Source organism: Mesocricetus auratus, unplaced genomic scaffold (assembly GCF_017639785.1).
Source record: "Mesocricetus auratus isolate SY011 unplaced genomic scaffold, BCM_Maur_2.0 Super-Scaffold_100009, whole genome shotgun sequence".
In the NCBI taxonomy this organism is placed as follows: domain Eukaryota; kingdom Metazoa; phylum Chordata; class Mammalia; order Rodentia; family Cricetidae; genus Mesocricetus; species Mesocricetus auratus.
In genome coordinates, this window is record NW_024429193.1 from 75,638,450 (window position 1) to 75,665,514 (window position 27,065).

A 27,065-nucleotide genomic window follows, 5' to 3' on the forward strand; every position below is an offset into this window, starting at 1 on the left:
CAAAAAATAAAAGGTGGTGAATCCTTGTAAATCTAATCCCACAACAAGAAAGTTCACACCTTGTTTTCCCTCCTCCCATAGAAAATGGTGCCCACCTTGATGTTGATGCTAACCATCTTCTAGTTTTACTTCTCATGACTGTTAATTCAGCAGTGTGCATGCATGCATACATAATGTGTGGATGTACACATGCACGTATGTATAGATGTGTTGCAGGGGCATCAGGCTTGTCAGGTGTCCTCTTCTGTCTCCCTCTGCCTTGTCCCCTAGAGAAGGATTTTTCTCACTGAGGCTGGAGCTCTGTCACCCGCAGCTGGGGTACAGACACCCATGGCTATGCCTGGCTTCTTGTATGGGTGCTGGGAAACGAAGCTAGGTCCTCAGGTCTGTAAGCACTCTTGCTAAGTGCCCCAGCCCTGACTTAGCAACATGCCTTCCTCCCTCTTCATCCATTTCATTCACAAATAGAACCTCTTCTCTTTGAAAGACTCCCAATTTTGCCCTTTTGGAAGATTTTTGCGCCCTTCTCCTGAGGAAGGAACCTCCTTTGCTTCTCTTCTAGTTTTGCTACTGTGCACTAGCTACAGGGATAACCCTTCGTGACCCGTGCAGGTCTTTCTCTGTACTTCCTTTACATGAAAAATCATAGGCCATGATGCTGTAACCCTTAGAAAACTAACTGAAAAGGTATATCAAAATATACAAGGTTCAAGCCATCTGCTAACGTTTGTTTAGATCTGTGTAATTTTTTGGGGGGAGGTGGGGTGTGTTGCTCATTTGTTTCATACTGTGTAGCCCAGGCTGGCTTGGACCTCACGATCCCCTTGTCTCAGCTTCCCTAGTAACTAGGATCATAGGCCTACACCACCAGATAGATCCAGCTTGCACGTAGTAGCAGCAGCACTGAGGCCATAGAAACGCCTGAGTGCCGAGGTGACTGTGATGTCCTGAAGTGTGGGGAGACAGGATCAGAAGGAAGTCGTGACATGAGCTTGTGGTCAGGGCAGTTTTCTCAGACCAAGCCGTAGCATCTCACCATACTTCTGAGCTCCGACTTTGAAGTCTAGGGTGACTTCTTAGATGCTGAAGCTCTGTAATCCCTTGGTCTTGGCTTTTTATAGAGAAGTTGTGTATTATTATTTCTGTCCTGCCCTTTAAATGTTCTTGGAAGCTGCACACTAGGGAAAACTCTCCCAAGGACACACATCCTTATGGTTCCCTAGAGAGAACTTCCTGTCCATTCTCACAATGTTTCTCTCAGCCTCAGCCTACTAATTTTAGTTTTCTCTAACCTGTGGCTTCCTGCCTCTCACTGCGGATGCATTCCTCAACAGAGTCCTGACTTCCCACAGTCGTCTTTGTGACTGTCACTGTCTCCTCTGTTTATGTAACACCCCTTCCAGTGTTGATGGCTCTCAACCTTCTGGCCATTTCTTTAGTCCCTCCCAGTGCTTGGTTGTATAAGGATATAATCTTTAAGTGCCTACCCATTCAGTAGATGTTGGTTGTCTGTCTTATTAACACACATAATGAAATGATCAAGCTTGATAAGTTAGTAGTTAGGTAATGAGTATTTTTTTTTCAAGATTTTATTATTTATTATGTATTCAGTGTTCTACCTGCATGCCAGAAGAGGACACCAGACCTCATTTCAGATGGTTGTGAGCCACCATGTGGTTGCTGGGAATTGAACTCAGGACCTGTGGAAGAGCAGTCAGTGCTCTTAACCACTGAGCCATCTCTCCAGCCCGGTAATGAGTATTTTTTTAAAATGTGGTCTTTGGGAGTTTTGGCATGTTTTGCTCGTAGTCACCTTCCCTACCCCAGATCCATCCCCCTACCCACCTAACCCTGTGTCCTTTTAAACATTATTTGATTTTATTTTTTAAAGCCCATCAAGACCAATTTGTGTTGCCCAAATATCCTTGGGTGTGTGGTCTTGGCCTAGAGTATGGTCGGCTTAACCAGGACAACACTCAGAAACTGTCTCTCCTTTTCCCAGAAGCTAGCAGTTGCCCCTAGCTCCTCAGCTATGGGATTTTATGCCCAGTTCCCATTTCCAGGCTGGAATTTGGTCTGTCTTGTGTCTGCACAAGTTTTGCGTATGTTGTGGAGACTGTTGTGAGTTCATGTATGCAGCTGCCTGCCCTGCTGTGTCCAGAAGACGCTGTTTCCTTGTAGTCGCCCCTGCCTCTTACGTGCCTTGTCCCCTCTTCTGTAAAGATCTGTGAGAAGGTGTGGGGTGTGTGTGCAGTATGTGTGTTCTGCTTAGGGCAGAGTGTTTTGCAGTCTCCCAGCCAGTTGTAGATCCCTGTGCAAATCACCATCCACTGTAAGTACAAGCTTCTCGGATGAGGCTTGAGAGATGCATCAATCTATGGGTATGCAGTAAGCCATTAGAAATATTGTTTCCATTTAGCAGAGTCATACTAGTAGGTTCTCCCCAAGGCCTGTGACCTGTCCAGCCATAGGTCCTTCCTTGGCATGATAATTGTGCTGGGTATGGATTTCATTCTGTGGAACAGGACTTAAATCCAAGCAAACGGTGTTTAGTTACCCCCGTGATGTTCTTGCTGCTGTTGCACCAGTGGGCATGTCTTCCCAAGTCAGGCGGTACTGTAGCTCACAGAGGTCACAGCTGGATATGATTGGTGACCCCGCCCCCCAGCAGCATGCATAACACCTTCAAGCACTGTGAGGCCAGCCTGTAGGGAGGAAGCTCCCAGGTAGGTACCTGCTTGTTTTCCTGTGTGGTGTCTTCAACACTAAGGTCTTAGTGTAACTAAGAGCATTGGCAATGTTTGGGGATCTGTAGGACCGCATCAGGCAACAACTCCAAAAGAAACAAGCCATTCTTGGCTCTGTGATTTTTTTTTATTTGATAGCTTGAAGCATCTAATAGGAACATTGTTGCCCTGTTACAGGTAACTCCATTTTAAGGTATGTGTGTGTTTGTGTGTGAGAGTCTACAGTATTTGGTTTCCATGTGACTTTCTTTTTTTGTTTGTGTGTTTGTTTGTGTGTTTGTGTGTTTGTTTGTTTTTTGAGACAGGGTATCTCTGTAACTTTGGAGGCTGTTCTGGAACTCACTCGGTAGACCAGGTTGGCCTGGAACTCACAGAGATCCTCTTGTCTGTACCTTCCCCAGTGCTGGGACTAAAGGTGTGCACCACCACTGCCTGTCTCCATACTGCTTTCTTAAAAAGTATCTTTAGTTATCTTTCCCCTTACTCCCTCCTCTACCCTGCCCTCTGTTCCCGACCCCCAATTGAATCCTTCCTGTTCCATATTCCCTTTCGTAAGCCTCTATATCAGTGTTCTATGATAGGATGCACTGGTCATGAGCACAGTTGACGTGCTCTGTCATCTTCACAGTGAACACAACACTGGCTCATCAGCCCGTTTTAACCACTCACCGGAGGATAACTAGGAAGACATATTTTGTGTCCTGCACACTTTTTATATGATATGAAATAAAGAAAGTTTACAGAATTGTTATTCATGAGAAGGTAATTTTTCTTATATATCAAACGGACTTAACTTAGAGTAAATCCATGAACTAAGAAGCCTACACAATACCTCATTAAGTAATTTTAATCAATTTCCTTCCTATCAGTTTGACAGTTCTTGAATTTGCACGTTACACTAAGATGACTCACCATCCTAGGACTCCTCCTTATTTTTAGTCATGTGTTTGTGTTTGTTTATCTGTGCGGGGGGTGTGCGCGTGTGAGTTCCGGTGCCTGAGGAGATGAGAAGATGGCCTGCTAGAATTCAGACAGTTGAGAGAAGCCTGGCCCAGGGAGGATGTGGGTGCTGGGGATTGGACTTAGGTCCTCAACAGGCGCAGCTTATGCTCCTAACCATTGAGCTTTCCCCACATCCCCCATGATGCACTCCCTACTGTATTCTTCTAAGGAATTTTTCTTTTTCTTTTTCTTTTTGGTTTTTGGAGACTGGGTTTCTCTGTGTAGCTTTGGAGCCTGCCTCTGCCTCCTGAGTGCTGGGATTATAGGCATGTGCCACCACCTCCCAGCATAGAAATTCTTATAATTTGCAAGATAATCTCTACTTGATTTGGTCATTTATGCAGAGCAATGGCTTCAGCTTCCCCTGCACCAGCAGGTAACCACCTGAGCCCAGGGAGTGCCTTCTGTGTCCATCAGTACTGCCACCACGCCCTGCCGTACTCATCTGGATGCTAGGCTGCAGCTGGTTAGGCCTTCCAGACCTGCTGTCCAGTATCAGGGCAGCTGGAACACAGTTTTATATCTGGTGCCCCAAGAAGTGATTGGAGGCTTGGGATCAAGTGACCGGTTTTGTTCTTGTAGAGGGCAGATTTTCCATAAGTGCTAACACCAGGGGACTTTGTCTTCTGTCCGTCTTTGCCCTGCAGGTGATCTCTATGGAGCCATAGGCTCTCCGGTGAGGCTGACCCGCACTGTGGTGATTGGGAAGCAGAAGGATTTGGTCCAGCGCATCCTTTACGTTCTGACCTACTTCCTCCGTTGCTCTGAGCTACAAGAAAATCAGCTGAGCTGGAGTGGGAATCAGAGTGAGGATGACCAGGTCATAAACGGGAGCAAGATTGTGACAGCCTTGGAAAAGGGAGAGGTGGAGGAGTCTGAGTATGTGGTGGTTACGGTGCGAAACGAGCGAAACGAGCCTGCTCTCGTCCCGCCGATCCTCCCGCCAGTGACGCCTGAGAGGAGCCGCCCGGAGCCTGCCGGAGTAGCTGAGGTCCCGGAGGGCGCAGGCACCGGTGAGCTGGGTCACCCACCTGACAGAAGAAAAGGATGCAAGAAGCCAGAGCAGAATCCTGAGGCCAGCAGAACGGGGTCCCAGGAGGCAGAATCTGACGGTTCGTGGGCACCTCAAGGCCTGTTCGGTGAGGACAGCCGGGATGACCAAGAGGCGCCCCAGGACGGCTCCTCAAGACCTCCCGGCTGTGAGGTTCCCAGGGCAAGAGTAAGGACGGACCCTCAAGCTGTCCACGAGGAGCTACACGGGGAGATGCTAAAGCAAGCAGCCGACAGGTCAGCAGCCTGGCCCTGCCCTGACAGACATCCCCAGGAAGGACCTCCTGGTGAAAAGGTCACGTTCCACATCGGGAGCTCCATCTCTCCAGAGTCCGACTTTGAAAGCCGCACCAAAAAGATGGAGGAGCGGTTAAAGGCCTGTGGTGGACTCCGTGGGACTCGTGCCTCTGCCAGGCCTAGCTTGGACTCTGGCCCGACTCAAGGCCAGCAGGGCTCCGGGTGTTCCTCCAGAGCTGACCTTCAGAGGGACCTTGCCCTTCCTCAGGACCAGTCCTCAGGGGGAGAAGGTGTCCCTGAGGACAGAGGCCTCCAAGCCAATGCGGTGGCATGTGCTGTGGGACCACTTAGCCAAGCCCATGGCCCCCTTGCACCTTCCAGCTGTGCGGCAGGCGGTGACCAGAGACTGCTGAAACACCCTGGAGACTTGCAGTTAAGAGGCGGGAAAAGACAGCCTGTAAACACATGTAGACAGCAGGGTGGCCTGCCGGGTGCTGCAGATGTCCCCCGTGGGGACGCCGGTGGTAAGGTCCACTTGAGGATGGAGGGAGACATTCCCAGGAACGAAAGCTTGGACAGCGCTCTCGGAGACAGCGATGACGAAGCATGTGCTTTAGCCCTGCTGGACCTCGGTCCCAGTTGTGACAGGACTGAAGGGTCCTTGGAGGTGGAGCTGCCTCTGCCAAGGTAACACTGCATGGGGCAGCGGCGTATGTTGCCAGCCTGACGTTACGAAAACGGTAGCTACCCACGGCCGCTTTATATGTAACCCACGGCCACTTTATATGTAACACGGGTATTTCTCTCTTAAATATTAGAGCTATCACCAGTTGCATTCCAGGGGTTTCCAGCCTGTGTGGTTTCCAGGGATACTCAACGGTCTTCGTGCAGCTATGTTCTTGGACAGAGGACTGGTTGTCTTTGCAGCTCTTGAGACATTGGGGGCGTGTGTACATCCATGTGTGTGTGTGTGTGTGTGTGTGTGCGCGCACACGTGCGTGTGCGCGAGTGTGAAGGGCCACAGGAGTCACAGTATCAAGGAGGAGTTCCACCTGGTGGTGTATGTGTGTAATTTGTACAGTTGGCTTGGGTGTCTTGCTTCCAAGGTGATAGGTCACACCCACCATGAGGCTCATAATCTTTAGTGCTCCATCAGGTTGGCTCTTTGGCCTGTGATGACTGAAAGTTGCAATTAAAAGATCCTTCTTTTGTCCTCACCGTGGTGGACAGGGTCAGATTCATAAAGCCGTGCTCCGGGCACCGCGGCCCCAGCCTCCTCTTTCGCTCTTCTGACATGGACTTTCGGGTGGATGTTTCGGGTGTGAGGAGTGAGAGCAGATCCCTAGGTTTTTTAGACAAGGTCTCACTGTGTAGCCTAGGCTGGCCTTACCCCGAGGACACGCACCTCCACGCGCACCTGGCTAAGGATGAAGTTTTAACCAGCCATAGGAATAGTATATATTTTTTTCCAGGCTTCTGTTTTAGTAAAAATGCTTCCTTTTCTCCCCCAACCCCTCTTACACTCACTATCTCCTTACGGACGCTGATGTGGCTACAGGAAACTATTGTATCTTCTTGTACCGTTGGCGGTTTTGTTTCCACTGTAAAACAACTGAGTACCTTTAACTGTGCGTTTGATAGCTCGAATGTTGTTCTAGGTCTCAGAGCACCAGCAAGCCGAACGTGAGAAATTTCGCCCGCTCGCTTCTGGCGGGTTACTGCGCTACGTATATGCCCGACTTGGTGCTGCACGGGACCAGCAGCGACGAGAAGCTGAGGCAGTGTCTGGCAGCGGACCTGGCCCACACGGTGCATGTAAGTGACCCAGTGTAGAGCCGATGCATGGCCAGCGACAGGTTCTCCAGTTTGCGCTGGAAGCATCTGTGAAGGCAGAGCGACAGCCTAGGAGGCGTGACTGAGATTCCGGGGTCTGTGAGCATACCTGGGCCAGGCTCAGCAAGGGGAAAGCAGAGCTGAGCAGCAGAGTCCTGGGTCAGGAGGGACTGCCTGTCTGGGGGCAGTGCGGAAGGCGGGGCATCTGGCTGCTAGTTCTCTGCAGGGCAAGGGCACAGCTAAGGCAGGTGCTCCCCATTTCCCATAGAGCTCAGCCTCCTGGGGTCAGAACAGGCTGGGGAGGAGAGCAAAGGAGGGGTGGTTGGCTCTGGGCTGGCCTGGCAAACCGATGGATGGCACAAATGGTGAGTGACAATTACAGGCCTTCAGAAGGGAGACCAGAGAGTGGTTGTGTGCGGCTTGCTTATTATTTCAAACCTTGCAGGTTCCTAAAAGCAATTTCTTAACTGATTGTCACTGAGCTCACTTTGGTAGCCGGGAGGAGGTGGCTGTAGAAAGATTTACAGGTATTCCTGGAAAATTGCCTGTAACTACTGCTGGGTGCTTTTCTGTTATCTGCAGCACGACAGGAGCTGAGCACTTACAGAAACTGTCAATCCGATGGACCTGTTTTTAATTGAGCTGCTAGTCAGCAGATGTGCAAACATAGATGTTTCGCAATTAGAAACATACGTATCTTGTGCAATAGGAAGAATCCTTGTTGCATTAAGATTACTGGAACCTGGCTTATAATCTCCCTTGCACACTTTCCGTTTATTTGGGGGAAGACTTTTTAAAACTAGGAAAGGCGCACTGTACGTTACTTTGGCCTTGACCATCTACCCGGACACACACAGCAGACAGGCTCAACAGGCTAAGGATAGGAAGAAGAGCCCAGATGGGAAGCAGAGGTCACGATCCCGCATCCCATAGAGGCAAAGGGATGAAGAATACGGTCCTGGGTGCTGGGCGGGACCCATCCACCATACGTGTGCTTGCTCAGCTATGCCTAGCCCCATGCACTTTGCGATCAGACAGACACCACCCCTCACCAGAGTAGTCCTGGAATAAAACTGTGACGTTGCTGTTGTCTGTAGGTAGCTTACACAATTTTTCATGCTCAGCACAGATACTGCACGCTTGCTCTTGATCATGTCAGAGATTGCGCCATCCGTCCATTCATCCCATAGCACGGGGCCCTCATTGCATCAAATCCTCTTTCTGCACGGCCCTCGGGTACGTGGGCTTTGTGTGTTCAGCATGTGTTGGGGCACGAATGGACCCTGTTCTTTGGGGCACTGCCTCCCGCTCTTATCCATGTGTGCAGAGCGCTGCTGGTTTGATTCCCAAGGCTGTGGCCTCACCTCCTTGTACCCTTTCTCTACCAAACCAGAGTTCTGCTTCTGACAGACCCAGGAGACTGTAGCAGCCAGTGAGGTTGGCCTCAGTGACATTGGTCTTACCAGGTGCCGCACTATTTTTCCCAAAAGTGCCCCTACTAACCACCGTGGAAAAGCAGCCTCCTAGTTGATGATCCCCTCAAACTTATCTGTGACACACAACTCATGAAAGTTTGGCATTTTTTAGATCATCAGTTTCTAGTCTCTCAATATTACAGTGTCATTGTAACCATCTGGCTCTATAATTCTTATATTTGAGAAAAAAGCCATGTCTACACTATCATTCCCCTTAAATTTTTTCCATGTTTTATTTTCTTCCCTTTAAAAATAGTATTTTTACACTGTAGCAGCTCTTGTTTCTTTAAATCATAACGTCATCTTGAGAGGTTGAATGTTATTAGACATAATGACACATCATATGATACGGGCATATACAAAATGTAACCATGTGCATAGTGTTAATAGGAAATTGTGAAGGGCTCATAGAATATCTTCAAAATTTAATAACTTCGCAATAAGACATTAGTGGACTTCCAATTTCACTCGACACATTCACGGTGAGTTTTGCTTTTGTTTGTATTTGCTTATTTGTTTGAGACAGGAGTTCACTTTGGCTGGCCTGGAGCGTACTGTGTAGACCAGGCTGACCTTAAGCTCACAGAGATCCGCCTGCCTCTGCCTCCCGAGTGCTGGGATTTAAGGCGTGCGCCCTCACCGCCCGGCAGGACAGTGGTTTCAAAGCTGAGAACAGGAAAAGCAGCAGAGATGGGAGAGCGATGGCCTGTGGGGGCTGAGAACCTGTGGCAGAGCAGTGGGGTAAATCACTTGGCACCACTTGCTTTCCCAACCTGTTTTGAGGGATATAAATAATTCGGTCTCACGCCAGACTTTGAAACTCACAATTCCTTTTAAAGAAAGATTTTGAATAACATTTTTTAAAGGAATTGATGTAGGTTATTGATCTTTTTTTTTTTTTTTAGATTTTATGCATGGCTTAGATTATAGTCTGGCTTCATTAATGTACATTGTATAACTACAGTAGACTAGTTTCCTTCAGAGAACAAGGGGCTGTCTTTCTAGAACATTCAACATCAAGAGCGTCCTTTTGCTCTTTTTGTCAGCCTAGCTGCACCAGGGTATAGGAAACCTATCATTGGTCTCTTATGAAAGAGGCCTTTTGCTCTTTCTTTTCATGGCTTCTACTGCCTCTCACATACTAAGACTCAGGTTTTCTCTGGCTGTTTACCGTGTGCTCTTTTTCAGTCTGTCACCGGAACTGCGTGTGAGCTTGTCCTTGTCTTCCTTCGTGCAGATACACAGCCAGCACCGCTGCTCTTGTCCTGTGGCCCTCAAGCGGTCTCTCTTCTGCGTCCTGTCTGCCGGCGACTGCTGTCGCCAGCTGGGCAGTGTTAGTGACTGAACTGGGGTCAGAGGCAGGCATTAGACAACATCAGCAGTGGCCGGGGTGTGGGTCCTGGTGTCGCTGCTCACGGAGACTTTGAAGGAGACTTTGAAGGACGCGGGAACAGGGAAGGTATAATGCAGAGGTGCAGAGTTTGCTTCCCAGCTTGGGGTGCTACCTCAGTTGGAAAGAGCACGAGGATTCGTTCAGTCTCCAGGGCCCATGCAGAAACGCTGGGTGCAGTAGCGTGTATCCATAATCTGGTACTGGGGAGACAGAGGCAGGGGGATTCCTGTAGCTCACTCACTGCCAGCCAAGCGCAGCCTCATTAGTAAGGTCCTTGTGAGAGCACCTATCTCAGAAAACAAGACGACCGTACACAGGGAACAACACCCAAGTTTGACCTCTGGCCTGCATGTGACAAGTTCAGCCTCCAAAGAGGCAACCTAGGTTTGAGTCATAGCTCTTTTTTTTTTCTTCATTTTTTAAAAATTTAAATTAGAAACAAGCTTGCTTCACATGTCAATCCCAGCTCCCTCTCCCTCTCCTCCTCCCCTGCCCCCCTCCAATCAGGTCTCCCAGTCCCCCACCCAATCCCCAATCCAATGGAGGATCTCCAGAGTCTGTCATTTCATCCAGGGCAGGGCCTAGGCCCTCCCTCAAGAGTCCAGGCTGAGAGAGCATCCCTCATTGTGGGATGGGCACTTAAAGTCCATTTTATGCTCGGGATAAATACTACCCAAGGCCCCATAGATTGCCTAGGCCTCCTCACTGACACCCACATTCAGGGGGTCTGGATCAGTCCCATGCTGTCCTCCCAGCCATCAGTCTGGGTTCCAAGAGCTCCACCTTGTTCAGGTCAGCTATTTCTGTGGGTTAAACCATCCCAGTCTTGACCCCTTTGCTCATCAGTCCTCCCTCTCTGTCACTGGGTTCCAGGATTTCAGTTCAGTGTTTAGCTGTGGGTGTCTGCCTCTGCTTCCGTCAGTCACTGAATGACGGTTCTGTTTCCCACACTCTCTGGCAGTGGGATTGTATGCTGGTACTCCACTGATCCATGTCTAAAATTCATGTAAGAGAGAACATACCATGTTTGTCTTTTTGTGACTGGTTTATTTCACTCAGGATGGTTTCTTCTAGCACCATCCATTTGCCTGCAAATTTCAAGATTCCATTGTTTTTTTCTGCTGAATAGCACTCCATTGTGTAAATGTACCACATTTTCTCTATCCACTCTTCAGTTGAGAGGCATCTAGGTTGCTTCCAGGTTCTGGCTATTACAAATAATGCTGCTATGAACATAGTGGAACAGACATCCTTGTTTTATGAATGTGCATCTTTTGGATATATGCCTAAGAGTAGAATTGCTGGGTCTTGTGGTAGGTTTATTCCCATGTTTCTGAGGAATCGCCATACTGATTTCCAAAGTGGCTGCACGAGTTGGCACTCCCACCAGCAGTGGAGGAGTGTTCCCCTCTCTCCACATCCTCTCCAGCATAAACTGTCATTAATGCTTTTGATTTTAGCCTTTCTGACAGGAGTAAGATGGTATCTCAGAGTTGTTTTGATTTGCATTTCCTGGATGGCTAGGGATGTTGAGCACTTTCTCAAGTGTCTCTCAGCCATTTTAGACTTCTCTATTGAGAGTTCTCTATTTAGTTCTGTACCCCACTTTTTAATTGGATCCTTTGGTGTTTTGGAGGCTTGCTTCTTGAGTTCTTTGTAAATTTTGGAGATCAGCCCTCTGTCAGATGTGGGATCAGTGAATATCTTTTCCCATTTTATGGGCTGCCTTTTTGTTTTGTTGACTGTGTCCTTTGCCTTACAGAAGCTTCTCAGTTTCAGGAGGTCCCATTTATTAATTGTTGATCTCAGTGACTGTGATACTGGTGTTATGTTCAAGAAGCAGTCTCCTGTACCAATTTGTTCAAGGGTACCACCCATTTTCTCTTCTAAGAGATTCAGTGTGGCTGGATTGATGTTGAGGTCTTTGATCCATTTGGACTTAAGTTTTTTGTTTGTTTGTTTGTTTGTTTTGGTTTTTACGAGACAGGGTTTCTTTGTATTGTTTTGGAGGCTGTCGGTCCAGCCTGGCCTCGAACTCACAGAGATCCGCCTGCCTCTGCCTCCCGAGTGCTGGGATTAAAGGTGTGCGCCACCACTGCCCGGCTGGACTTAAGTTTTGTGCATGGCAATAGACATGGATCTATCTGCAGTCTTCTACATGCCAGCATCCAGGTATGCCAGCACTATTTGTTGAAGATGCTTTCTTTTTTCCATTGTATAATTTTAGCTTCTTTGTCAAAAAACAGGTGTTCATATGTGTATGGGTTAATATCGGGGTATTCAATTTGTAATTCATAGCTCTTAATGGGTTTGTGGCCTTTGGGGGAAGTTTCTATTCTATAAAATAAACCGTACCAATGTCATTTGAATTTGAAAATTCTATGATCCGTATAAAGTGTTGAGCACAGTGCCTGGCACACTACTAAGTGTACATTCCCAGTAAATGTTAACTAATAAAACAGGAAATGTGGGTGGAGCAATGGTGGTGCCTGCCTTTAATCCCAACACTCAGGAGGCAAAGACAGGCGGATCTCTGTGAGTTCAAGGCAGCCTGGTCTACAGAGTGAGTTCCAGGACAGCCAGGACTACACAGAGAAACCCTGTCAGGAAAAACAAAACAACAGCAGACAGACAAACGGGAAAGTGCCTTGTAAGCCGTAAAGCAGTACAAGGTGTTGCTAACAGGTAGATACCATTATTTTAGTTGAAGCAGAATTACTATCAAGAGTTTAGAAAGATGTGCAAGTGTCCTTAACACTCTCGCTTGGCTGTGGGTGAGTCGCTGAAAGAACCTGCTAGACATGACTGAGCTGAGCCTGAACATAAATTTGCCCTTTGTCATGTCACAAGGAGCAGGCTGGCATCTCCCACTGTATGAGCTAAGGTCGTCAGGACCAAAATTCACATCATATTTTAGCCTAAAAAAACAAAACAAAACAAAATAGTGATCTAGGCTTCAGGCGTTTTGCAGACTAATCTATAAATAACAGTTGGATATAGCAGCCTGTTCCATTTAATTTTAAGAGTAGCAACAGATTGACTCCAGAAATATCACACAGGAGTCAGTAGCACAGATAAGGGGCTTTGCTGAAAGCGTGGATGTGATACATGCTCGTGAATACTAATTAACCCATGTGGGCAACCAACCAGCTAGACTTCAAAAGAACAGCCTGTCCCATCAGACAAGAAATCATTCCTTAAGTAGTGCCTGGTGTTAAGTGCACCCGGCCAGCAGCAGCCTGAAGTCAACAGGTTAGAAAGGAGGCTGTCTTGGAGGAGTCCCCTATTCATCAACCAAATAAGAGAAACATATGCAGAAGAACATCACCCATCAGAAGGGTTTATTTTGGCTCACTGCAAGGATGGATTACAGTCTGTCATTGCAGCCAAGCCACAGCAGCAGGAGCCTTGGTACAGCTGGTCACATTGTATCTGTGGACAAGCAGCAGAGGCTAGTGAATACTTGAACTCAGCTCAATTTATCCTTTTTATATTGTCCAGAATTCCAGCCTAGGGAATGGTGCCACCCATCATGAGCTAGCTTTCCTACCTCAAGTGTCCCAATCAAGACAACCCCTTGCTGTGGAAAATCCTTTTGTACACTGTGAAGGTTTGTCTCTGTAATTGGTTTAATAAGCAAGCTGAGTGGCCAGTAGTTGAGCAGGGTAAGGTTCAGTGGGAAAGCCAAACTGAGAATGATGGGATGAAGAAGGGCAGAGTCAGAGGCATGGCCAGCCAGATGAGGACACACAAAATGGGATAGAGGTAAAGGCCCTGAGCCTCGGGGCGGCACATGGGTTAACAGAGATGGGTTAAGTTGTAAGAGCTAGTGGCCCAGCATTCGAGAGCAGCTGTGGACAGGGAAGCTACTGCCTACAGCCTCTGACGAGCATGCTCTAAATCTCATCAAGTTGACAACTGAGATAACTCATTACAGATGCTTCTCTACGATGCAGTTTATTGTAAAGTCTCTTAGATTTTAAGCATATGTCTCATTAGCCACACTGACCTTTTGGACTCATCTAGATCAATAAGTCCTCGGCCTGGTTACAGTAGATTATTAGAAATGATTGGTGTGTGTAACCACAGTTACATTAAAGCTATGCCCTTCAGGAACTGGTAGCTTGGTGTGTGTGTACACGCACACACCACAGCACAGTTGCAGATCAGAGGACAACTTGACAGTTTCTCCTTCCATGTGGATCCCGGGGACTGAGGCTGGGTTGTCAAGAGCTCTACCCTCTGAGCCTTCTCACAGCTCCTGGCTCATGAGTTTAAGTGCTGGTTTGGTGACACGCCTTTCTGGGTGCCAGGGAAGCTCCACACTTGTACAGTGCTCGTCTTCATCTTCTGAGGCCACACAAAACACCCTGTCCATTCTGAGCTGCAGAATGCTGACCCTCTGCCTCTCTCCCTCAGCATCCAGTGCTCGACGAGCCCATAGCCGAAGCCGTCTGTATCATTGCAGACACGGACAAATGGACTGTCCAAGTGGCCACGAGCCAGAGGAAAGTGATGGACACCATGAAGCTAGGCCAGGACGTCTTGGTCTCTAATCAGGTGTCCTGTTTGCTTCAGTCCATTTTACAGCTCTATAAGCTTCACCTGCCTGCCGACTTCGTGAGTATTTGCTCTTTACCATCAAAAAACCGTGTAATTAGCAGATGGCTTTTATTTGCTGTTTTGGCTATAAATATCATTTTTTTAATATATGGAAGGTCAGCATTAAGGAAAATGGAGCATGCATCATCAAAGCCGCAGACTAGGTAAAGCTTTGATGGCACGTTGGACAGTGCCAGCTGAAAGGGCAGGCAGTAAGGAAAAGTAAAATTTAAAATTTTTAGAAAAGGAAATTTAAAATCCCACATTGGAGAACTTTTAGATGGATCTGAGGCAGGCCAGTTGCTGAGGGAATTGTTTCTTCTGTTTGTGAGCAGCCTTACGTCCATCACAGGTGAACTGGGGCAGTTCCAAACAGAGTACATTTAAAGAGCTTATCACATGGCATCAGTTGCCCCTTTCTAGGTGAGATTTTATGATCACTTTTGCAGCATTTTAAATAGAAACTAAGAACAACCTAGAGAGTCCTAAGAAATGATTGGCAGCTCTCCCCTAGTCAGTGGAATACACACAACCAATTGGCACACCTGGTGATGTACAGAGAGGTCGGAAGAGGAAGTGTATTGGGAAAGTGAGAAAGGAAGGTTCGGCAGGGAGAGGAATGAAAGGCGTGTAACTAAGCAGCCTAGTGTGCCGGCCTTGGGGACACACGCTACACGAACGGGCCTGCTCTTCCTGCTTCCTTCCCGCCTGTGCAGGGTTGCTCTTTGCAGCCAAGTCTGAGTTCAGATTTCTGTCAGTCACACAGCCGTTTCACAGCAAAGCTGGAAGCTGAGTATCAGTGAATACACTGATGGCCAGTTCACTGGCCATCTGTCTTTATTCTTGCGGCCAGATCCTCAGTCTCAGCACCTTCTGCATGGTCAAGACTGATGTGGGAGCTCGGAGGGCTGGTTGTGAACGCTGCGGCCGTGTAGTAGAGGAGGAAGACCCTGCAACACCCCTGGGTTCCACTTGGCCGTTGCTCGTTGTGTGATGGGCAATTGGGGGTGTCCCTGAAGCGTGGGCTTCCTGTTTGCAGCAGGAAATCAGCACAGGCATGTTGTGAGGACGCTCTGAGAACCAGAGAGGAGACACTGCTGCTTTTCAAGCTGACAGCGTGCCACACCAGCACAGGAGGCCGTAAAAGCCACTCTGCATACAGATTCGTGGTCAGTACGTGGGCACGAGGGGCAATTCAAGTTCTGTTTATGAGCCGTGTAACCTCTCTGGGCCTCATTTCCCTATCTATACATCTGGAGGAAAAATATAATCTGCTTCAGGCTGGACGATGGTGGTGAACACCTTTAATCCTAGCATTCAGGAGGCAGAGGCAGGTGGATCTCTGTGAGTTCAAGGCCAGCCTGGTCTACAGAGTGAGTTCCAGGACAGCTGGAGCTACACAGGGAAACCATCTTGGGGGGGGGGGGGATCTGCTTCACATGCTTAGGAAAATTAATTAATGTGAAACACTTGGAATAGTGGTGGGTGTTACAAGTCATCAGTAAACAGGTATTATTGGTGTGTGTCAGTGACAGACAATATCGATGGTATAAAAACTGGCAGTGCCTTTCATAAAAATTTTATTTGACTCTTAACTGAAGCATGCTCTTGCGGGACGTCTGTCCCAGAGTAGTGGGAGATGCTCTTGCGGGACATGTGTCCCGTGGATAGCAGGAGAAACACTCAGGGCTATTACGATCTTCTTTTGTCCTAGAAGCAGTCTGATTTGTTCTGACTTTGAGGCTTGGGTTTCCTTTTCTGTAAGGGAAGGAGAAGACATTAGACCCCATGGTGGCTTGCTGCTGTCTCTACAGATACCTACGTTGGATTCTCTAAGACATTCTTCTCATTGTCTGACATGTTAACTATCAAAGTAGTAAATTACAGGAGAGTCTTTTTGCTTCATTTGGTGGAAGTATACATAACTACTTAGTAATACATGAGTGATCTATATAATCTGGCAGAACCAGGATCCAAGAGAATTCCATCTAAGTATTGCTTACAAGAAAATACACAAGGGGCTTCTATATGGAAGACAATAACTAAAATTTTAGAAGTTGAAAATGGTACTCCTCTCAGGAATAAAATCCTTCAAAGAACGGGAAACCACTCAACATAATTCTATTTGATTATGAAGCTTTCAAAGACAAGTTTCTCTTAAATGTATTTTTTTCCACACTTAGCAGACATTTCTAGACCCAGCATTGCATCGTACATTTTTTCTGTGGACTGAAAACACTATACACAAACCACTTTAAGACATTAAGCATTCAATATCGTTTGAATGGTTTTTTTGTTATCTTGTTAACTCTTATTTAAAATCTTTGTATTTCACTCCACAATGAGCCAAGACTTGGTAAGAAATCCCTCTGCCGCTTACCTCTGCTTACTCAGAGGAGCGCTTCTGAGGAGACAGGTGCCGTCCCCGCCCTGGTGCCGTCCCCGCCTTGATCACTGCTACAGGCAGTCGCCGCTCATCCCCACATTAAGGCCCCTAAGGTGCTAACCAATGAGAAACTAGAAAACACCCACATCTCACAGACCTTTCCATGTCATCGATTAGCCCGGATGGACAGGATTAACATTTTCAAATGGTTTTTGTCTGTTAATCTTTTTATGATGAAAATAAGAGAGCTAATGGTCTAGGAGGAAATTATGCATGATGGAATTACCTTGCCAAAGCCATCAGGTGTCTCCCAGAGACACTGGGGTAACTTGCCTGCCAAATGCAAAGGCATTTGCCACTGGTGAGAGACACAAATGCATGGCTGTAGGTCTCTAAACACAGAAGCTAAACACAGTTCCAAGGGAGAAGCCATCCCCAAAACAACTGTTTCTCCTTTTGTTATAAAAGACCGAAGGATACTCTTGAAAGCAAAATAGAAGTCTGAAGTGACCTTGTTCCAATCATTCTGCTTCTAGGAATGTATTAAGCCAGAAAAATCTGAGGTACAGAAAGAAAACGAGAGCTAAAATACTCTTTACAAAATTATAGGCCAGATGTAGCCTGCCCCGTGGCTAAGTAAACAATAGTGAGTTAACATTCCCTAGAGCACTAGCATAAAAATGGCACAGGAAGGAATTCTTAAATCCGAGGTTATTGGTAAGTTTCTTAACAAGACAAGTTTGTGAACAGAGACACAAAGACGATACAAACATTCATCTACTTTTACGATCCAGAGCTCACTGGTCAGTGGGGTTTTGACCAATTTAAGGAGGAATATGACTCTCAGGAAGAGCTAAAACGATGATGGTGCTGACTCTCTGATTGGCTCCAAGAATAAAGAGTTGACAGTTTAAAAGCCAAAAAGACGGGATGTTCGTGCTTATAGAATGATTTCAACTCTGTGAAAATAGTTTTAAAGATACTAGAATGATATGTAAAAACGTTAATAGCCATTTTATGAAAAACTTCAGTTGGTAGTTTTGGGGGTTTATTTGAAAAGGGGGTAGTTACAGTTGTATATGTAGAAATAAGTAAGAAGAAGCCCAGCTCTTAAAGATGCTGAAATTGTAGTCCTCATTGTGAATGCTGTTGGCTTTGCAGTGCATCATGCATCTGGAAGACAGACTACAGGAGATGTACCTTAAAAGTAAAATGCTCTCAGAGTATCTCCGGGGACACACACGTGTGCACGTGAAGGAACTGAGTGTGGTGCTGGGGTGAGTTCTGTGAAAGGCTGACCTTCCTCCCAGGTGCGCTGACCGTGTCTCTAATCACACACACACACACATGCACACACTCACATTCACTCCTCCCAGGTGCGCTGACCGTGTCTCTAATCACACACACATACACACAGGCACGCAGGCACACACACACTGTCTCACTCCTCCCAGGTGCACTGACTGTGTCTCTAATCTCTCTCTCTCTCTCTCTCTCTCTCTCTCTCTCTCTCTCTCTCTCTCTCTCTCTCTCTCTCTCTCTCTCTCTCTCTCTCTCTCTCTCTCACACACACACACACACACACACACTCCTCCCAGGTGTGCTGACTGTGTCTCTAATCACACACACACACACACACACACACACACACACACACGCATGCACGCACACACACACATTCACAAGACTTACTGGCCTGTGTCATTCTATACCCACAGCTCAGTAACTCAACGTGCCCAGAGTCACTCGGGTGTGTGCCCACGCTGCTCCCCAGTGAGTTGCAGGATGTAGGCTGAAGCAACATTTGATCTCACTCCGCCCCTTCATCTCTAGTGACACAGTAATTAATGATGCAAAAGTCACAAGCTGTTGGGGGCAGTGGCAGCTTGTCTCATATTGTGGAGGAGGTGGGAGCACTTCCCGTGGATCTTCTGGGTTCACCCCACCCAAGAGAAGACTTGTTCATCACTGAGGATGCACACCATCTTGAGGGCATTGGCCATACTTTCTCTACAGGAAATTCTGACTTGCTTCATTTTAATTTCAAGTATAGAAATAACTAAGACTATGCCGATGAGGAACGTTCCCCCATATCCCTGTAAAGTTTTGTTTTATGTAGTTAGTTTTGTTTTGCTTTTTGAATGAGTTGTTTTTGAGATGGAGTGTCACTTTTTAGCCTTATGGTGGCTTTCAGTTTGGGGTCCTGTGGCCTGAGCCTCTCTACTGCTGGGATAATAAGCATGTGCCACTATGCCTGCTTCTCAAAGTAATATATACATTATATTGTTATTACTATCATTCGTTGTTGTTATCATTAAATGTACTTTATTCTTATGTATGTATGTATGTGCACTCACACACCACATGTATGCAGGTGTGCTTTGGAGTTACAGGCGCCAGGACTGAACCCCAGCCTTTGGAAAGAGGAGCACATGCATTTAACTGCCATCTCCAGCTCTGACAGTGTTGGTGTAAAAGTTAGGCCTTGAGTTCTTGTCAGATTTGCTGTCTTTTACAGCTATATGTGACAGAGCAGTGACTAAGATAATAGGAAAAGCTACTGCTGTGAAGAGACACCATGACCAAGACAACTCTTACAAAGGAAAGCATTTAATGGGGCTTGCTTACAGTTTCGGAGGTTCAGTCTTTTCTCATCATGGCAGGGGGCATAGTGGCACACACAGGTAGACATGTGCTGGGGAAGTAGCTCAGAGTTCTAGCCGCATCCTCATCTGTAGGCAGAGACTGGGCCTGGAATGCACTTTCAGAACCACAAAGTCCGTCCCCAGTGACACACTTCCGTCAACAAGGCTACCCCTAATCCTTCTAATCTTTTCAAATAGTGCCACTCTCTGGCTAAGTATTCAACAGTCTGTGCAAATTGTTCTTATTCAAACCACCACACCTGTCATACGTACTCTTTTGGTAATTCATTTTAAAACAGGTTCCTGTTTGGTGGCATTGAGCTTTTGCTATTAACTTACAAGGTACTTCAGCTATTTTCCCTTCTTAGTCTCATAGTATAATCCTGCCTCATTTCCCATCGCTGGGTCTAGTCCTATGGTTACAGGGCTCTGTCCTACTCTGTGACTGTGATAAAGGGTCATTCATAGTCTCAGAAAAGAGTTTTAATTTTGAGAGAAACAAATTAGGATGTATTCCACAAATTGAAACCTCCAGTTCTTTCCCTCCCTCAAACCTGACAGTATTTTGCCATAAACCATATTGTGCCCAGTATGTAAGAGGCGGCCCACACGGTGTCCATCTGAGGTGATGGTACCTCTCACTGGTTTCCTTTGTCCTCAGAACACTGACTCGGTTGACATCCTACTACCTGTGCTAGCACTAACCTCCCTTTGAAGCAGTGTCTGCTGGGAGGTCCTTCATTTTTTCATCCCTTTTACTCACACCTTTTTCTTAGATTTATTTATTTAGTGTATGTGTAGATGTGTGCAGGAGCATGCATGTGCCAGGGTGCACGTGTGGGGGCCAGGACAACTTGAAGAAGTTCATGTAGATCCTGCGTAGACCCCCTTCATGTAGATCCCATGTAGACCTCCTTCATCGTGTAGATCCTGTGTAGACCCCTTCATCATGTAGGTCCCATGTAGACCCCTTCATCATGTAGATCCCATGTAGACCTCCTTCATCATGTAGATCCCAGGGTCATCAGCCCTGGCAGTGAATGCCTTTACCAGCCAAGCCTCTTGCTGGCCCCGTTTTACATTTTCATTGGTTTTTAAAAGATGATCTTGACTAGAAGCTGGTTTTAAAATCCTGTCCTTGAATTTCTCAACCCTCAGGATTGAGTCCAGCGACCTGCCCCTGCTGACAGCGATCGCCAGTACTCATTCTCCTTATGTGGCGCAGATCCTCTTATAACGACTGCAGGAGCCACCGGGACAGTTTTGAGTCAGAAAGCGGTAAGCTCTCAGTGACAGCGAAGGCGTGAGAGCGTGGTGCAGTCATGGAGCTGCTGCTGCAAATGGCCGCCTCATCCACGAGCTTGTGTCTACTCCATGCGGTGGCAGTTTGTGATTGGCCACGAGTACACCGAGCCTTTGTTTCCCAGGAATCAAAAGAAGTGACCTTTCTGGCAGACAAAGCAGATGGCCTCCTGCTGTTGGGCAGAATATTGAGAACCGGCTTTGGAGTAGCGGTAACCAGTGAATAGAACATTCCAGTTGGAAAGTGTTTCCTGTTTACGTGTGAGAGAGCATGAGGTGCTGCTCTGAGAACGAGCTGTGGATCCCAGGTCGGAGCTCTCCTCACTGCCGGTGATGTGAAGAAAGCCACACTGTGCCACTGTCTGTTCTGCGTACGGTTTCCATGTAGGATGTGGAAGAGGATTGCCTATCGGGAAGAGAGTGTGTTGTCACTTCTCAGAGTTCTGTGGTTCCAGTGCAGTCACGGGCAGGTCCGGGAGGGACTGCTGGTGCAATAAACCCAGGATTCAGTGTAGCTCCCCTCTCGTCAGGTCCAGCGGACGGCATCGGCGTGTGCAGTCTAACACTGGGTAATCGTCTGCAGCTTTCGAGTCTACAGCCTTCTCCAGAAAGACCTTTACCAAAGTTGTTTCCACGAGCTCGGGCGAGCTTCTCTGGCTCAGCTCTCCCAGCCCGGGCCTCTCTCTCCTGCTGCCCATGAAGGTGCCTCTCTCTGCTGGAAGGTGCAGATGCCCCCTGGGAAGTGAACCCTGAAGCACCTCCGACAATTCATTTGCAATCTCAGCTTTTACACAGTCAACTCTGCACTTTTTAATCCCTTTAGTAGTCTTTTAAAAACATCTTTCCAGAAATTGACCTGACCATTTATAAAACTTACCAAGGTGAAGAACTATAAAAGCCCAATTGGTCATTAAGCCTAAAGAACCTTTGACTACTGAGCGTAAAAGTCTCTGTCAGAAGACTTTAAAACCGAAAAAAATCTGATGTCAGGTCAAGTCAAACCACACTGACTCCTCAGTCCTTCCTTCTCACGTGTCTCCGGTACCTGAGAATGTTGGGATATCACCCGGGGGCTCAAGCAACTTCACAGTTTATATCTGATAAAATCCCGACCTGTGTGATGCGTTTGTCGCCCCTCGTTACAAGCAGCTGTTAGTTGAGAGCATGTGCTCCATTGACTGAGGACAAATGCCTGCATCGTCTTAGTCGGCCTTTCATTCCTCTCTGGTCCCCTGCCCCCCTCCCCCCTCCTTCCCCCTCCTTCCTCTCTCTCCTTTCCCCCTCTCTCTTCCCCTCTTGCTCTGCCCCTCCCTCTCACTCTTTGTGATTTGTGAAAATGGATGACACCTCGAGGCACTTAATGTCTTTAGTTTGCATTTTCGTATTTCGCAAAGTTGAGATGTCCCATTATTCTAACATGTTTCCATTTCCCATTAGCTGACGTTTGAGTTGCTGGCCTCGGTTTGCTGGCTTCATGATGTCATCATTAGCCAGGAATCTCCGGGCACAGTCTTCCTTGGCGTGCATGCGTGAGCTGTCAAGGCAGAAGTCAGCACAGCCTTCCGCCCTTGCCAGCGCGGCACGCTCCCATCCTTCCTCCTGGCTTCTCTCACTTATACGTGGGCTCTGCCTCACTCACCATCCTCGGAGGTTTTGGAGAAAATGACTCGATACAAACCCCGTTCACTTCTCGTCACATGTTGACAGCCAGACTCGGGAATTGAGCCGTCAGCAGCTTGGTTCTCGGCCTCATGCATAAAAACTTCGCCCAGTTCTTCAAACCCTGAAAAAGAGTAAACCTGCCTCTTTCTCCGATGTTCCAAATTTGAGAAAAGCAGCCAGTGAGAAACTCTGGTCGTCGGTCACGTGGGGTTAGTTCAGTGCCCTCAGCCTCCTCTCTTGCCGCTGCAGAGGAGGGCATGCCGCTGCTCTCCTGACTCCCGAGGTGTGGGGTGTCCACATTTTCTGTGTCTTAAATTCAGCCACTTCTCAGAAGCGGAAAAACAGCAAAGCATCTCATGGGCTTCCCCTGAGACACACCCACATCCTGCACCACCACGGCTTTGTTTGGTCACAGCCGAAGAGTCCAGAAAGGGACCCCACCTTCTCCTAGGCCCAACTCAAGGGGGAAGAAAAAACCAAAACCAAACTTTAAAAAAAAAAGTTTAAAGAAATCTACCTCAGTTGACAGGGTTCCACCCAACCTTCTGGTTTCTTCAGCTGGTAAGAGTAACCTACCTGCTGAGTGTCACTCTGACAGCGCCCTGCCCATTGGACGGAGCAGGCGAGCGGAAGTGTGTAAGCATTCCTGTGATGACCTCTTTCTAGCATGTTGCATTTTTATATTTGATAAGTTGATAAGTGATATGAATGTGTAGGTAATGACGTATGTTTTAAAAATGACAATGAAAATTGAAAGTGTAGCTTCCATGCTTGTGCATAATTCCAAAGGGTTGACTTTATCAGTGTTAAGTAGCTGGTGGACAGCTTCGGTCCTTTTTCCAGAGGCGTGTGCTGTTTTCTACGGAGAGGAACTCATCTCACATCTCACGGGGCTGCCGTTTACACCTCACAGCTTTTTCTTTTCTTCTTCAGGTTCCAGGAAACAACTTTAGTCAGTTTATTTGCTTTAAAATCTGTTTCTGCAGAGCAGCAGGGCTTTGGTGGAGGGGCTGCGGGCCCCCAGTCACCCCTTGTTTTCCTCCTCACAGCCTGCGCTGCTGGCAGCTCTGGGGAGCATTCCAGCAGGGCCTGCAGGTTTGGGCTGGCCAGGAGACACAGTGCAGCGGGGAAGGCAGTGTCTGGGGTGGAGCCGAGTTAGCGGCCGGCCGTCATCTAGTTGCTGGCTTTCAGCTGGCTGGGATCCAGTGGAAGGCGGAGGCCAGCTCAGTCTGCCTGCTGCTGCTCAGCACCCAGCTGCTTGCTGGAGACCAAAATTCGGTAAAGGTCAAGGGCTTCTCGGAAGGCAGTCTGCAGCCTGTGCTAGACTGATCTTACACTGCCCGCTCAAGGAGTGCGGGAGGCAGGGCCTCAGCTGGAACCAGGCTCCCACGGTGTCCCAGGCTGCCCGGGATCACACATATCAGGGGTGGGCTCTCGCGGTGCTGCCAGGCACCCTAGACCTGGTCTCTAGAAGTTGGAGGCTGTTAGAATGGCCAGGGTGGGTGAGGGGCCCGGAGGCTGAGGTCCTTGGGAGAAACACAGAGCTGTGGAGTCTCGGGGTGCTGGCATCTACAGGACCGGGTGCTGGGAAGCTGGCTTCTGTGACTGTCACACCAGGCTGGACATCCCCAGACTACACACGTGGCGGGTGACTCCAGAGGGGGTGGAGAGAGGAGCTGGCCACAGACCCTGGGCAAGGGCAGTTTGAGGCTGGCTCGGGCCTTATGGTTGCCCCAGGAAGGCATGGCAGGATCTTGACCTTCGATGCTGGAAGTGAGTGTCACTGTGGTGGGGATGGCCTGGGCTTCCTGGCCCTGGGAAGCCAGTTCTCCCATGGATAAGGGTTGTGAAGTGACCCAGACAGCTCAGCTGTCACAGGGCCCTCACTGTCCCCAAGAGAGATGCTCTGTGACTTCTTGGCATGTGAACTAGTTGTTGTCTCCAGGTAAGAACATGTAGAGGCACGCAGCCACTGATCAGGCATGTGGTAGGCACAGATGTGGGTGTTGGAGGCTTCCTGTCTGTGGGTAGCACCGAGTGAGAAGGGACCCAGGAGACCAGGCCTGTGAGGGAAGGAGCTGCTCTCAGGGACCCTGCTCTGGGCTGGCGGCATCCTTGGCCTGCCACATCACAAATTTTTAACTTAGCGTGTTTTTCAGAGTTAACTTTTGGAGGGAGGGAATTCCCCACTTGCTAAACGACACTAAATTGTTGACTGAGCTTTTAAAATCAGGTCTTCGGATTTTGTAAACTAGTCAGTAGCTTTTTAGGTTCTTTGTTAGTTGGATGTACATAAAGAATGTAAAATGACCCTCAAATTGTTTTAAATGTCTGGAGTTTTTTCCACTTATTTTTGTGTTCACGCATACTTTCATCATTAATTGAAAAGGTCCATAGCTTCTTCTAATGTGAATTGGTTTTCTGGATTTTTTTTTATATATATATTGTGCTTGGTGGAGAGGACTGTTTTTTTTAACTAAAAGAGCTGACAATTTTATTTACTTTTTCTCAATATAAGTGAGAGCTGCACTTTTTTTAAAATCCCACTTCTCCCCTGCAAAACTATTGTTTGTCATGCAGCTAGAAAACACTCAGGCTCAGCACCGTGATCTCCTGGTGAAACAAAACAGATACAAAATTGATATAGAGCCTTTCTGCTCTTATCTGCCTGACCGAATCATGCCAGGCCGAGTGGGCACCATCATTGGAGGCATGTGACCACCCACCAGGAGCAGATCCCACGGGCGTCATCCCAGGAAGAGGGGCCCCATCATTGGCATCATGGCCCGGGTCTCCCATGTGGGGTGCGGGCGTCATACCAGGGAGAGGACCCGGGAGACTGGGGGGAGGTGGGATCATGGCCGCGGCAGGAGGAGCAGAGAATGGTGCTGTCAGGATCTTTCCTTGTTGAAATGCAGGCTCTTCCGTCCATTTCTGTAGTGGTCTTTCACACTCTTTGTGTTTCCAACCGCTACAGTGTGTCTTTCTCACAGATGGAGACTCATGGGTAAGATACAATTACAGTAGTCAGGTAAAACATGGGCATGTTGCTCCGCAGGTTGGCTACTTGATTCCTGGTCACCAGGAAATGATGCCGAGAGGACATTTTAATACAATTTTTGCCTAAAGCAGCCCTCTGAATGTTAATTTTTAAGATGTTAAAATTTGGTGAACATCTGGAACATGTGTTTGCATTATGTTTAAATTACAGTGTTTTAAAAAGGAGAAAATTCTGGAATGTATTATTACTGAGCTTTCATTAAGAGAAATTGATAGGACTGTTTTTTTAAATCAGTTGAATAAATTCCTGTGTCGGTGTGTGAAAGGTTTTTCTTAAAGCAACATTCATGTATTATTTTAATCCATTTTTCTGTGACATTTGGTGCAATAAACTTTTTGAATTTTTCTTGCACATCTTCTTGGTGCCGCATGATCTGTTGCATTTAGTCAAACACAGCCTTTAAATGATTTGTGGTGAATGGAGGTCACTATATGTCAGTAGTTTGGTGTTCGGAGACATTTTGGTTATCGCCCTGGTGGATGAGAACACTGGCCCCAGCACACTGTCAGGATTTGGGCCAGGCATGTCAGGAGACAAGTCCTGGAGTCTGTGGGAATGCCCCAGGACCAGTCCATTGTCCTACCTGACATTCACTGGAGTGATAAACCTGCTTTTAATGATCTAAGCTGGGAATTTGTGGTTTCCACCTGACATCAGCACATGGTGAAATTTCCAAGAGTGTAACTGTTGTCTACCCTGGCATTGTGGATTTACTTTATAAAGATTTTAACAAGTGGTCACTTGGTCTTCACCTAGAACTGAGGGTATCTCTGAAATTTCCTCATCCACAGCTGTGGCTTGCTTAAGAGCGGGACATCAATACCCTGCCTACCTGCCTGTCTGCAGTTGTAACTCCTGCTCCAAAACGTGCATGTGGTTTAAATAGCATACCCGGGGGCCAGGATGACTCAGTGGGTGAGGGTGCTTGCTGCCAAGTCTTAGGATCTGAGTTCGATCCACGTGGTGGTGGTGGGAAGAGAGCGGACCTACACAAGACCAGCAAGCAACTTTCTCACATGCCGATGGGAGGGGTTTGCCACAGCTTGACCGCTCCATGGCACATCTTGAGTAGGAGGGTACCCAGGCTTTTCCATGTGGGTGCCGGCCTGCTTGTCATCGGCTGCCGGCTTAGTGACAGGAGAAAGAGTCTTCTTTTTCTTTCACTCAGGATTCGGAAGTTGAACACCGCCTTGCACATCTGGGGCATCTTCTGGTTCCTTCCTCCAGGGCAGGGCTTGGGCTCATCGGGGCTTCCCCTTCCCGTATTCTGTAACGTTGGCCTTCCCCTTGGAAGCTGTGCGTGGGGCCCCAGCCCTCGGTGTCTTCTTAGTGCCCCCCCCCCCCAGGCTTCTCACAGTCTACCGGTCAAGCTGGAAAAGAGAAGTCCCCAGCTTGTGTTCATACGCAATCCTGAAGCCATCGAATGCATGCCATTCAAAAGAGGGCACAGTCCGTATTCCCCTTTGGTTCCCTGCTGCCTGGACTCTTCCGTTGGATGATTTATGTGGTTTTTTTTGCAATATTTAGCCCTCACAACTGGTGAGAAGGGGCACCGTGGTGGTGAAGATCTTGAGTCAAGTTGGCTGGACCATTCTACTCAGATACTTGGTCAAATACCAATAGGTCCTGCTGGTGGCTGGAGAGATGGTTCAGAGGTTAGGACCAATAGG

At 47.7% G+C, this 27,065-nt stretch overlaps 2 protein-coding genes across 7 annotated transcripts in view; one reads left to right on the forward strand and one right to left on the reverse strand.

Annotated features, from left to right (window-relative positions):
• The window catches only part of Fnip2 (folliculin interacting protein 2), a 103,626-nt gene extending 77,880 nt beyond the window's left edge, over nt 1-25,746 (forward strand). For all 6 annotated transcript variants that reach the window (XM_021230669.2, XM_040752621.1, XM_040752622.1 and 3 more), the window contains 5 exons: nt 4,397-5,723; nt 6,695-6,851; nt 14,157-14,357; nt 17,887-18,002; nt 20,529-25,746. In XM_021230669.2, coding sequence (XP_021086328.1) covers nt 4,397-5,723; nt 6,695-6,851; nt 14,157-14,357; nt 17,887-18,002; nt 20,529-20,607 — 1,880 coding nt within the window. In that variant the 3' untranslated portion in view covers nt 20,608-25,746. The remainder of the gene's footprint in view (nt 1-4,396; nt 5,724-6,694; nt 6,852-14,156; nt 14,358-17,886; nt 18,003-20,528) is intronic.
• Nucleotides 15,906-27,065, reverse strand: part of CUNH4orf45 (chromosome unknown C4orf45 homolog) — a 136,612-nt gene continuing 125,452 nt past the window's right edge. Inside the window, exon 5 of the mRNA XM_021230682.2 lies at nt 15,906-16,097. Coding sequence (XP_021086341.2) covers nt 16,050-16,097 — 48 coding nt within the window. The 3' untranslated portion in view covers nt 15,906-16,049. The remainder of the gene's footprint in view (nt 16,098-27,065) is intronic.